The 13,274-nt window shown below is 44.3% G+C and overlaps 1 protein-coding gene across 3 annotated transcripts in view; it reads right to left on the reverse strand.

Annotated features, from left to right (window-relative positions):
* Positions 1-2,930: 2,930 nt before the first annotated feature.
* The window catches only part of TRIM29 (tripartite motif containing 29), a 46,829-nt gene continuing 36,485 nt past the window's right edge, over positions 2,931-13,274 (reverse strand). Inside the window, exons 7-9 of one of the 3 annotated variants that reach the window (XM_081843131.1) lie at positions 12,108-12,209; positions 11,795-11,871; positions 2,931-7,326 (exon numbers count right to left, since the gene is read on the reverse strand). In XM_081843131.1, the coding sequence (XP_081699257.1) occupies positions 7,264-7,326; positions 11,795-11,871; positions 12,108-12,209 (242 nt within the window). In that variant the 3' untranslated portion in view covers positions 2,931-7,263. The remainder of the gene's footprint in view (positions 7,327-11,794; positions 11,872-12,107; positions 12,210-13,274) is intronic. The other 2 variants (XM_081843132.1, XM_081843133.1) reach the window with 2 other exon arrangements.

A 13,274-nucleotide genomic window follows, 5' to 3' on the forward strand; every position in this document is an offset into this window, starting at 1 on the left:
ACCAGGCGAAACTCTGCATTTCCTTTGTTACTTCCTCCCTGGAAACTGAAATAAGTCAGCAGCTGCTGCCTGAAACACCCTTTGCTTGCATCTCTGAGAGCTGGAAGGAAAGCATTGGCAGCCATTTTAGGAATAGGAGAAGATTTCCTTTGATTGCCTTTTAATCACAGTAATAACAGTAATGGATGCAGCAAGCAGAATGGATGGGGAAGAGCCAATAAGCCGACATGCGTAGGATAAATGAGGAGAATTTATAGCCATCTTCTCTCAAGCCCCTCTCCGTGAAACACCTCTGACCTGTCAGTTCATTATAGGCAAAGTTTCAAAACAATATATATATATATTTTTAAAAAAACACAAGGAACACATAAAGAAGCAGACAGGAATCAACCCCTATCTTCCTCTTATGAGATGCTATTCAAGGAGGTTGTAATATTGATCATTCACTTCACAAACTCTCCCCCCCCCTTTCTAGTGTTTCCTTGCTTTTGATAAAGCCTCTCCTCCTCACGGAGGGGAGGTTTTGTGGGCGGGATGCGATTTCTGCGTTATGCAGGGGGCATTATGCCCCCTGCCCCACTCACCTGGCTGGCGCACCATACCCACAGGTAAGCTCCCAACGGGGCGGCTTGTAGGGGGCGTGGTTTGCAGTTTAAGATACCGCTGCGCCAGCCATTCCGCCTCACTTTTCACCTTCTCCGGCGGTCATGGATCCTGTCCGATGCCTGTGTGGCGGGGGGCCATGGCACGACCCTCGGTGACATCAGGGGAGAGCTTATAGTTGTATTAGCATCAACAGGCTCCACCTACTGGTGAATAAACCCCCTTTAGGCTCACCCCTCTCCGAGTGGGTGGAGTCAATCTGTCGTGGTCCAATGCCTAAGCCAATACCTTCTCACTTGCTGTAATCAATAAAGTTGTGGCCTTTTCTTGCCCATTAACCTTATACACTGTGTCCGTGTGTCTTTATTCCACAAAGTGGGGATCAGGTCCTCGAACCACAATAAAATACAATATTTGAAACCTTTTATTTTTAGGATGAGCCCTGAACTTTACAAAACAAGCAAATCATTTCCAAGGGCTGCAGGTGGTTCTTATTTTTAATGTTTGGCGCCATTAAGTACATAAGGAGATCAGGGCAAACATCTATGAAGCCCAGCATACAGTTCTCATGGTGATTAAGCATATGCTTTTTCTGGGATGCCCATAAGCAGGAAATGAGCACAATAGCCCTCTCCTGCTCATGATCCAGTGACTAGTGACCAGAATTGATCCTGGAGGTGATGCAGCCATTGTGACCAGTCGCCATTTACAGTTATATATCTTCCAAGAATTTGTTAAATTATCTATCTGCTCCTGTGTCCTTCAGGCAGCTTGATCTGAAGAAATCAACAAAGCAAAACACCACTTTCTACACAGCATGGGAATAGATGTGGCCTCCTGCTCGTAATGTAATATTATATTATATTTAGGGAAGAGTTTGGTAGTAGACCAGCTGCTTTGCCTGCAAAAGGTTCCAGGGCCAATTGCTGGCATCTCCATGCAGGGCTAGGAGAAGAGACTGCAGTCTGAAACCCTTCAGAGCTGCTGGCAGTCAGTGGCAGGAATATTGAGCCAGATAGAGTACTGGTCTGACTCACTATGACAGCTTCCTGTGTTCCTGTGTGTAATACATCTGCAGATGAAGATGCTGTCAAAAGGGTCAACTCCAGGAACTGGTGGAAGCTGGCAACTTTTGTTCCAAAATAATGACAATTGGTGGCATGCAACTAGCATGAACTCAGAGTAGATGGATTGAAATCAACAGGGGTGTGGGTGGGTGCATTTATACAGTTGGAAGTAATCCTGAGGATCATCTAGTTCAAACCCCTGCAATGCAGCTGTCCCATACAGGGATCAAACCTGCGACCTTGGTGTTCTCAGCACCACCCTCTAACCAACTGAGCTATTCTAACTCTCATGCTCATTCATTTCAGTTGTTCTAATCTGAGTAGGCCTAGTGTCAAATTATACCCATTATTATTTTCTTGACTGGGTCTAACATTTAGATGCAGAGAAGATTAGCAACAAGATTGCACTGGAGAGGGAAGCTACAGAATGGGACTCTACAGCCCATGAATTTTCTGCTTTTACTTCTTGTGATGTTAATATATGAGAGTGTTGGAGGAGAAATAGTTAAACAGGTTACCCAATCAGGACCCAGGGGGGTGGAGTCAGTGGGACTATAAAACCAGCTCTGGGAGAGGTGTTTGTTAGGAGTTGGGTGGTTGGTTGGAGTGCAAGTGAATTGGGATAGAGTTGTGGGTAGGTTGAGTTAGTGTAGCGAAATAAGCTGAGTCAGGAACAGTTAGGGGCTAGGAAGACAAGTAAATATCTGAGAGGTGGTTTAGTGAGTGAGAGCAGCTAGTGGAAGTTATAGGACTGGATAGGCAACCCATGATTGTAATTGACCGATACCGTTTATGAAACCACACGCTTGTTAAACTGCAATAAATAAACAGAAGTTTATGTTCCAATTTAACCATGACTGGACTCAGTATTGTACCAGGTAGGGCCTAGGTGGTGGCAGCAAGAAATAAAATGGTGGCACAGGGATCAATAGACGGTGAAATGTCCGGGGACCCTGTGTGATCGCCACACTTCTGCTCTCCCCCTTTGTTCACCAACAGGGTACGGCCTCACTGCCCCCTCCCCACAAAGAAAGCACCTCTGCCACTTTGGCCAAGAAAGAAAAAAAGATATATTAAAACATTATAACACAACGTCACCTGTAAGAGAATTCCTGCAAAGTCCTCACTGCATACGAAGGAAAACTAAATTGTATGCACATGGGATGCCATGTGCAACATCCAAGCACAGGTTTATGCGGAAGCAGAAGTGAATTTTTGTACAAATGAAACATCTGGCAAAGGAAAATAAATCATTCCAAATGGAGAAAAACAATATTTTATTTTTATTTTTTTTAAGTTCTACTGTTCCATTTTCAGGGACATTTACAAAGCAAAGTCGTCTGCATAAACCTCCTTTTTGAAGTCAATTAACATTAACTTGTCACTATTAGTGTTTTAAACCAGCACCTCCGCCTCAAAAAGCCTCTAAATTGCCATATCATCCAGAACAGGGAATGTTGTAAAACAAAAGGCAGAACAGTGTGACAACACACACACACACACACACACACACACACACACACCTCAAATTCAAAGTACAGAAATCTGCAAAAATAAAAAAATAAAAAAATTCAAGCCCTTCCAAGCTAGCTCCCTTGAGACGCTCGCCTCCCTCTGATAATTTGCATCTCATTTTGCAACCAGGGATGGATCCCTAAAGAGGTCCTGCTTGTTGTGGATCAGGCCTGCCTTACAGCCAGCCCTCTTCAGCCAGGACTTTATTATTACTAATTCATAATTTGTTAATTTTATTGTTATGAATTCCTTAAGTCATTTATGTACCCTTTTGGGGGGCCCTGGATGTGTGGAGTTGCCTGTCTGGTTAGCAAGACATACTTCATACAAGGCATTGTTGACTTCATCACGTCCAGTCTGAGGTTCAGCCCCAGAATCATTTTCTGGAGAGGAACAAGCGCAAATTAAGAGCTCTTTATGGAAGAGGACCATTTTGGCAACAGTGGGTTGTTGGGTTAGTTGTTGCTTTGGATTCTTCCAATACGCAGATGACTAAGAGGGAGTTTAAAAGGAGGATCTGCAAAGCACACTCTCTTTTGGTGATCCGCTGGTTTTGATTTCCTTTCACACCACATTCATAGAATCAAATAATTGTAAGGGATCCTGGGGAACGTCAACCCCTTGCAATGCAGGAATATGAAGCTGTCCCTTATGGGAATCAAACCTGCAACCTTGCCATTATCAGCACCATACTCTAACCAATTGAGCTATCCATTCAGGTCATGTCTGCCACTTATACTTTGCTTATTTGCTCTAGCTTCACCTGGAGTGTTGTATTTTTTTCTCTCAGTGACACCTTTTTTAAAAAAAAGGCATTTGGGAATAAGCAAAATAAGCTTTGCCAGCTGAAGCAACACTGGTCTTGCAAAAGCTCCCTCTTTCCTGCATGCTAATCCACCATGCTTAATCGAGATCATCAACACCATGAGGAAGAAATTGCAAATGCATGAGGACTTTCAGGCAGCGATTACAAGGGGAACAAGACTTCAGGTAGTCTATTTTGCCATCTTAAACTGTGCTGATGCAAATGCGTTTTGCTTGCATTATGCCTCATCCCGCAGGTTAGCAATAGATCCGTATCCCCAATTACGTGGCTTTATTTCAGTGGCAATAGCTAAGGAAGGGCAGCCTCAATTGACTTCTTTGGGACACGGAAATGTGGATAGGAATGCAAATGATAAAATTCTGCGTTGTCTCTGTGGAATGGGAGGGGAGATATAAGGCATGTCTCTCTTGCTCACTGGAAACCTGGAAGTGATGCTCTCATCAGCCTGTTCTCAACTGGCCTCTCTCCAGCTGTCTTCATGGATAACTTACAGGCATTCTTTTTCCAACATAAAAAATGATTATGTTAAATTGAGTGGGGTGGGGAGGCTTCATAGTGCACTAACAGAACAAGGCAAATCAGTCACCATCATGAGATCTAGCAACCTGCTCTGAGCTCTCTCTTTCTCTGCCTTGTTTGTTTATTTTTAAAAAACACTACTGCATAATTTTTATTACCTTAAAGAACTTTCACCCTGAAATGAAAGCAACAACAAAGCAAGAACAGTCCAAAACAGTGACAAACAAAATTCAGGGTGGTTGTCAGGGAAGAACAGGTTGGGCTACAGAGAAAATTGCTTCAGCGGGTTACGAAATCTTTTTCTACAGATGGTATCAATAGGACCTTGGATGAGAGGTGCTTCCCCCTCTAAGGAACTGTTTAGAAGTGAGACAAAGTCCTTAGGGGCTTTGTTGAACTATATACTTTAAATTCCCTTTCAGTGAAATACATCTCTATCTATACATTCCCCCACATTTCTCAGACTTCTTAAAACCTGCCTCATTTTCTGCATTTTGGAACATTTCTTCTTCAAAAAATAAGAACTCCCCAGAATATAAGGGGTCCTAGTGTCAAGATCTTTCACACCATAAACTTTTAAAAGTCTAAAGCACTGGTTTAAGAGCAGAGTGTAGTTTAAGTGGGGAGGGTCTTGCTTCTTTCTGCAGAGGGCTTAGCTACAAGGTAATTTCCAGCATGCAAAAGGTGTGACCTCTGTTAGATGATCTGTGTGTTTGTTTGTTTGTTTGTTTGTTTGTTTGTTTGTGTGAGTGAGCGTGTATATTTCCAGGTATCAGGTGGGGGGAAAGCAAGCTGGTATAAAGAACAGGTGTGAACAATAAGTCCACTCACCTTTTTTGGTGGGCGGTGTTGTGTCCAGCCATCCAGGCCCCTGCAGTGATCCAGCGTGGGGACGGGGAGTTGATGCCGCCCTGGTGCTGTCCCAGCCACATCACTGGCACTGGGTAGGGTCATGCCCAGTGTGGCCCAGCTGGCCAATCAGCACCAGTGGGGGCATGGCCACAGGAAATTTAACCACAGAGTGGTTGGGGACCTCTCCTCTCTCAACCTTTTGCCGGATCTCCCAAGCCACCCACCCTCTTTTCATGCTTTGCTCTGACATGACCTTGCTATGGACAAATGTCAACCGCCATATTGTTGGGGCCGGGTAGGAATTTTTTCCACTCGGCAAACTGGCACCAGCCATTGGGTTTTTGCCTGCCTTGTAGCAATTGTCACAACTTTGTGAGGTTAGGCATTGAGTAAGCCTTTGTTTGGATGGAGGGGAGGTTGTAGCCTCCACCTGCCCCTCCTCGATAAGGGTATCCTGTTAAAGGGATCCAGGGGTGTGGATCCTGTCCAATGCCTGGACATGGGCTAGGGCCATGCCATGACCCCAATGGGGACCTTTCAGGGTATCCCTACTTGATGTAAGTCATAGGGCTCCCCTTATTGGTCGTTTACCCTTAGATGGACTTCCTGCAGACAGGTGAGAGTCAAGATATAGCCTGGCTTCACCCAATGCCTAAGCCAAACTGCTCACATCTGTAACCAATAAAGTTGTGGCCTATTTGAACCCATAAAGGAAGAGCCCAAGTGCTTTAAAATGTGTCCAGTTTCCACTGAAGATTGAGGCTCTTAGGACTTCGTAGGAGATGGCCAGTGACCTTCAAGCTTGGGTACCAATTCTAGGGACTGGGTGAAATGGTTCCCATGATGACTGTAGCTCTTTGGTTAGGACGGTACAAGCCACAGCAACACCCTTGCCCTGGTTGTCACCTCACACTGATTCAGTTTGCAACAGTAGGTGCACATGCACACACACACACACACACACACACACATACAGAGAGAGAGAAAGAGAGTCCCGTTGTAGCATTGTAAGAATAAATCTCAGAACTTCCAGTAATAACTCTTCTTCTAGATAATAAAACAAAACAAGTGAACCAGAGCATATCAGCCAATATCATCAGAGGGTTGAGGGGAAGGGAATAGCTGAGACATCTAATCAATCTTCCATTAGCAGGATAGATTTCGCCCACTTTCTTCTATAATTTGAGAAGCTGGATGGCTGGAGGGAGGGAGTATGTATCAATGGACCACCACGCATCCTTTTGCCTATCAATTCACAGCCCATGCCCGGTTAAGTAGCAACAAGGAATTGTTAGAAGTTTGTGGGTTTTTTCTTTTATTGCTGTTGTTATTAGCAAACAGGTTGTTGGGGTTGCGTCTACACAGCAAGAGCCTCCATTAAAAGTCAACAGGGCGTATCCGATGGGAGTGGGTGCAGTTATAACAAACAGAAAGCTGGATGAAAGCAATAGTGGTTATGTTGAGAATTCCAGCGGCGTGGCACAGACCTTCTGGTGGGAAGAAAAGTGATGCCCAGCTCAGATTTCATCTTCCCTACTAGACACCTAGCAGATAGGTAGGGGGAAAGGGATGCATTATAGAACTAGGTTTTTGCATTTGGGGTTATTTTCTCAGGGGCTGAAAAGCTGTTACCAAGAATAACATGACGGTGCCCTAATACAGCTAGGGAGACGGTCTTCATTCCCTCCTAGAATGGGGCATGCACTACTGCATCTTCTTCCTAGAGCACCATTCTCCACCTCCCATCAATTACAAAAAATAAGAAAGAAAAAAGATTAAAACAGCATGGTTAATACAGCAGCAGCAGTAGAGACATCCATGAAAATTTTCATATGTTCTTCCTCTCCTAGCACAACAGACTCCTCTTGTAATCGTCTAGGATCAAGGTGCTTCATTAGAAGTGACTCCATTGCCCTTGTTGACATAGAAGGGGCGGTAGTGGGACTGCAAATGGAGAAAAAGAAAAAGCACAGGGTGATTTTAGATTAAGAAGCAGATGGATTAACTTGTTGCCTTCTGCATATCTGATACCCATTGCCCTCCTCCTTGCCAAATGGAACTGCAGCTCATCAAACTCTATAAGGTCCTGTGTATGCAAATTATTATCATAGACTCATAGATGTGTAGAGTTGAAAGGTACCCCAAGGGTCATCTAGTTCAACCCCTCTAGTGCAGAAATCACAGTTAAAGCTTCCCTGACTGAGGGCCACCCAACCTTTCTTTAAAACCCTCCAGTGAAGGAGAGTCCACCACCTTCTGAAGGAGTCCATTTCATGGTCAAAGCAGAAACTTTTATAACATTCAGTCAGGATCTCTTTCCTTGTCATTTGAATCCAACGGTTCAGGTTCTACCCTCTGGAGCAGCAGAAAACAAGCTTGCTCCATTGTCCATCTGTCCCTTCAGATATTTGAAGAAGACTATCAGAGCACCTCTCAATCTTCTCTTCTCCAAGCTAAACAGACCCAGCTCCTTCAACCATTCCTCACAAGGCTTGGTTCCGAGATGCATTGTTGTAACCGTGACAGTTGTTGACAAAGATCTGTCACAGTCAGTCTTGAGCCAGATTGCGTAATGTGAAATAACTGGATCAAAATGGTAACAAGGAACGGCTCGTGAAATTTGATTCAGTCCAGGTTTAAAAGTGAATACTTTCCAAAACAATATGGGAAGCGAAACACATACATGCTTTGAAAATTGCGTTTCTCTAAAAATTGCAGTGCAGTTCTCCAGCCAAGTAATGTGTACAAAAATGCATATAAATGTACATTTCTTGAAAATGACATGGGAAAATGCAGTATATGGGGAGAAAATGCTTTGCAAAAGTGCATAGATTAAGAGACATTGCATACAAATGTGTGTCTATTGGGAGATTATGTGTATGAGTCATGAGAATTTTTTGCGAATAAAGATATACATATTCACAAACTGTTGTGGCAATGTGGAGAACTAAACTTAGAACTGGAAGAATGAGAAATCAAGAGAAACTGAAAATGACGGATAAACCCATTCCTGCTCATAACAGCAGTCTTTCATTTTTGGATTTTTTTGATCCAGTGAATTTCCTATCTTAAAGAGAGGCGGTTAGATGCAAACCCCACTGTATTAGCAGCATTCCTAATAACCCAGCTGGTTAAAAAAAGATTTATGCTGATTGTGAAGTGTTTGCAATGGGTGGTGGACAGGAACCACCTGCCCTTTCACTCGGCATCACTCTCCCTCCAAGTTCCTGCTGTTCAGCACTGCCTGGAGTATTAAAGCCATTTGCTTTATGGTGCCAATTTTGTACCTAATTAAAGAGGGGAATCAGCTACCCTTTAAATAACCCTCAATGGGCTGGTGGGACAGGCCTCCTCAAGCCGTGCCGCTGGCTGCTAGGACTCATGTTTACAGGCCTTTTTCTAAGGACTGGATTACTCAAATACATATTTAAAGCAGCTTTAAAAGCAGGATTATTGGCCCAGTAGACCATAAAAGCTCCTGCCGAGTCTCAGCAGTCCAGTGGAAGTACATCTATTCTGGGACATTTAATGCTCTTTATTTATCAGCCTGATTGTTTGCTTTTGGGTATAACTGCAATTCAAGGACCAAATGGCTCTAGCTGCTGAATATACATAGAAGGCCAACTTAGCATCGTTAGTGCAGGAAGATGGTAGAGCTGGGCAGTTGCTAGGGCTGTAACCTGTTTCAGCATCTCCAGATAGGACTGGGAACATCCCCAGGTGAGCTTCTGCCATTCAGCGTAGGTAAGACTGTGCTAGCTGTACAAAGGTCCTGATTCAGCATACAACAGCTTTGTATATTCTTAAAACTTGGAAGCCCGTCAGTTAAAGATGCCAGCTACTCTAGCAACAGGGGCAGCTCCAAGATCAAGCAGGATCCATCTCAGGTGAGAAACACATCCTTTGCAAGCCGATATGATTCCCAACATCACCAGGCAGAGCTGAAAGTGCTCCCCATCTGAAGCCCAGGAGAGCCACTTTCAGTCAGAAAAGAGTGAGCTAAAGGAACCAAAGGTCTGATTCAGTATAACACACTTCCAGGGCCTTTCAACTTTCAGCCACTGGGAATTGAATCCACAACCTTCTGCATACTAGGCAGAATCTCTGCCACTGAGCTGCGGTCCTTCCTGGACTCCAGGCCCAATTGAGAACAAGCTGTAGTTCCCTCTGGAGGTGCAGGAGACTCTAGAGCATATTCCCAGTTTGGGTGGCCAAGTGAGATGAAAATGGCCCAGATAATCTAGCAAATTACACTAAGGAATGCATTCAACCCTGGCCAATCCCCAGGAAACCAGTGGCAGGCATTGCCCAAAGTATATGTGATTACTCCACATTCTATTTTCACATACTCTCTTGCACACACACAGGACATACCCATGCAGATTTGTGGAGGAGGAGATTAATGCCCCCCCCACTCCAGTCATAAAATGATTGCTCTGCTAAGCAAGGATGGGCTGGTTGCCATCCCCAACAGGGTGCTTCTGCCCCACTACACAGTTCTGTGTCTAATTTATTCCCCAACACACTCCACCCAAAATCAGTGGGGTCTTGTGGTGGGTCAGAAAAAGTTACTTGAGTGATTGGATCAGGCATCTGAACACCTCCATCCCCTGGGAGCCATCACAAGAAGCTGCCTTATACTAAGTAAGATCAATGATCCATCTAGCTCGCTGTTTCCCAAACTTGGGTCTCCAGCTGTTTTTGGACTACAACCCCCATCAACCTGAGCTGGCAAGACCAGTGGTCAGGGATGATGGGAACTGTAGTTTGAAAATGGCTGGAGACCCAAGTTTGGGAAACAGCAAGCTAGCTCAATACTGTCTTCAGTAGCTGGCAGTGGCTCTCCCATGGCTTCAGGCAAGGTCTTGTCTGGCCCTGTTTGGAGATGCCAGGGGCTGAACCTGGGACTTTCTGAATGAAAATGAGATGCTCCACCACTAAGCAATGTCCCTTCCATCTCTTCTATCCTTATGAACAATTAGGCATGCAAGAGGGCCAAAGGTTCCACGTCATACAGGCTGCGGATGTCAGTGTTCTCAAGTAGCTTAAGAATATATATTTTTTCTTCATAATTTTGAAAGGCATAGGCCAAACTGTCATGTTCCAAGAATGGTGAAATTTGCAAGCCTCCTGCCTTCTCTCTGGATGCCATGCAGTTAATTATTTTTATTAAAAACAACAGCCGACAATCAAGATTCTCTTCATCAACAGAGCTTAGCCACTACCTCTTTCTTTGATCCTCCTTAATCACTTTCTCTAAATCCTGAGTTGTCTATGGAATCGTGCTGTCCTTTTCTCCTCTGTAGATGTGAAGCACGTGAGGAAGAGCGGGGGGGGGGGGGTAGGATATTGTACCAGAGCTGGTGTTTTATCACTTTATAGCCCTATTTGATAACTAGTATTCTTGTGGAACCGCTTTGGGAAATCCATGACTTGAGGGCTTTGCAGCACACAGCTGAGGACTCAGATGAAGGTCAGGCTACCTTCTTGGTGGGTAAGCACCAGTAGCTTATTCAGAGCCCTCCTGACCAGAGGACACAGGCTTGTCACTCCCTTGTGGAAGCCAACATCTACAAAATAGAATGAGGGCCATTTAACCAGCCAGCCAGCTCCTCCAAAGAGATGGAGCGTCCCATATTTCATGCTGTCAACCAATGTAAGGCTACAGTTAGCTCCAGAATTTTGGGATGCCCTCCCACCAGAGACCCGCATGACTCCATCCCTGTCATCCTCTCAGACGTAGGTGAATAATTGCTTGCTCCTTTCAAAAGCTAGGACAACTAGCACATTTGTCTCTGTTCTTGACCATTTATCTGTGTATTGTTTTGGGAACAGTTGCATTTTTTAGAGCTATAGCAACAACACTTTCTGATGGTTGATGATGGTATTGTCATACTGTGTGTTTCTTAGGAGATTTCGTGTTGGGAAAAGGTGGCATGGAAATTCTGTAAATAATAGTAAATGGACGGGGGGAGTTCTTCCCCTGTCCTCAATTTACAGTGCAACTTATGCATGTATTTTGTCTCCATTGTTGAAGGGAGTGTGACTTTGAATACCAGTTGGTGGGAATCACAAGTGAGAAGAGTGTGGTTGTGCTCATGGGCTTCCCATGAGAGCATTTGGTTGGCCACTGTATGAACGGGATGCCCAACTGCAGATAAGCCTTTGGCTTCATCCAGCAGGACTCTTCTTATGGAAAAATAGCATTGTAGAGTTGGAAGGGACCGCAGAGGTCATGTAGTCCAACCCACTGCAATTCAGGAATTATGATTAAAGACTCCCTAACAGATGTTCTTATGCTCTTAATCCCACTCAGTTAAACAGAGCTTACTTTCAGGTAAGTAGGGTTAGGGTTGCAGCCCAGAAGGACTTTTGGGTGGAAGGTGTGAAAAGCGCAGGTCTAATGACTTACCAGCATGCTCTGCTTGGAGGACTTCCATGTCTGAGGTTGCACCTTAGTGGCTTGGTGCCTCACAATGGAAGGGTAAGCTGGAGGAGACACAAGGCATCTGTGGTTATTATTCCCGGAAGAACCTCCCTTGCATGCCGCTGGGTGCATTCCAGAGTTAGAGGGACACCTTGTTTAAACATAAGACTGAAAAGCACAGCAATTCCAATGCAGCCAGGTCAGACTGGGGCATTTGGAATGAATATCTCCCCAGAGAAAAGACAGAAAGAGAGGATGAAGGTAGAGGGGGAAGAACTCATAGAAGCCCTGAAAGTACCATTCTTGGTATAGAGGCTCCCGTCGGACTGCTTGCTGAAATCTCCCGGTGAACTCTGGCCAATTGGGGGGAACTGATAAGGCATCTTGGTCCCATTGCCCACTGGAAAATAGAAGAAGCAACATTACATTGAGGTGGAGTAGAAAATGCTTCTCTCCACAAATCTCTGCACATTTTGGCCAGATCCTGTGAGCCTCTGCGCCAGGACTGCAGATCGCGGAATCAGCAATAGTCCCTACCATAGGCACAAAGACAGGATGAATCTGCTCCAATGCAGGAGTAACTAAGTAGGAGGCACACACTTCTTTGAGTTAAGAAGTGGTGGGGGAGCAGAGAGCCCACAATTTGGGTGTCGCTTCTTCAGTAAAAGCAGGATTGAGAGCAAGAAGAACTCCACTGGAATCAAGAAACAATGGATAAGAAACAAATTTCTGTGGCTTTCACTGGCATGAACCTTGATGCCAAGTTCTCCTCAAATTTTCCAGTGATGCAGAATAAATGGGTCCTGGACTTCATCCTGCAAAGATTTCTGCCACTAAAAGTGCAACATTTAATTGATTAATCAGTTAGGTTAATTGCTTTTCAAAAACACTTTTAACAACTAAAGAGGTGTCTCTGATAAATTGTCCAACAGATGACGGTGGTGATAACAGTTGTTTTAAAAACTGAAGACAAGCACTGTTTTAAAAGAAGCACCTCCCATCTTCTCTCTTTCAATGGAAAGAAAACTTCAGAGATGATCCCTGTACTGACATACCGACATATCCGTGATTCATTTAAAAAGTGGGTATGGATGCTTCTTCCTCAGAACTATTCTTTTTATCCATATGCAAATATATCCACTTGTTGTCAATTATTTATCAATTAATAATGTGTGTGCTTGGCTAAGATTTCTTTAATTGAGTGCTAGCTTTAATTTCTGGCATTACCATAATTAGCTTGCACATTCCTGTAAAAAATCCTTCTCAATTTGAATTTTTACCCTGTGCAGAGCTGTGCATAAGGCTTTGCTGGAACAGGGCCTCTCCATCTTGCACTCTCTGCGTATCCTGCTCTGGGCCACACTGACTTGTATTTATGGATGCGTTCACACAGTAAGGTCTGGTTTACAATGCCCTGGAAGGATCCTTTGCGGTAATTTGTCTTTGCCACCTCCCGGTGTTGTTT

The sequence above is a fragment of the Podarcis erhardii genome, assembly GCF_964252035.2.
Source record: "Podarcis erhardii genome assembly, chromosome: 16".
NCBI classification, from domain to species: domain Eukaryota; kingdom Metazoa; phylum Chordata; class Lepidosauria; order Squamata; family Lacertidae; genus Podarcis; species Podarcis erhardii.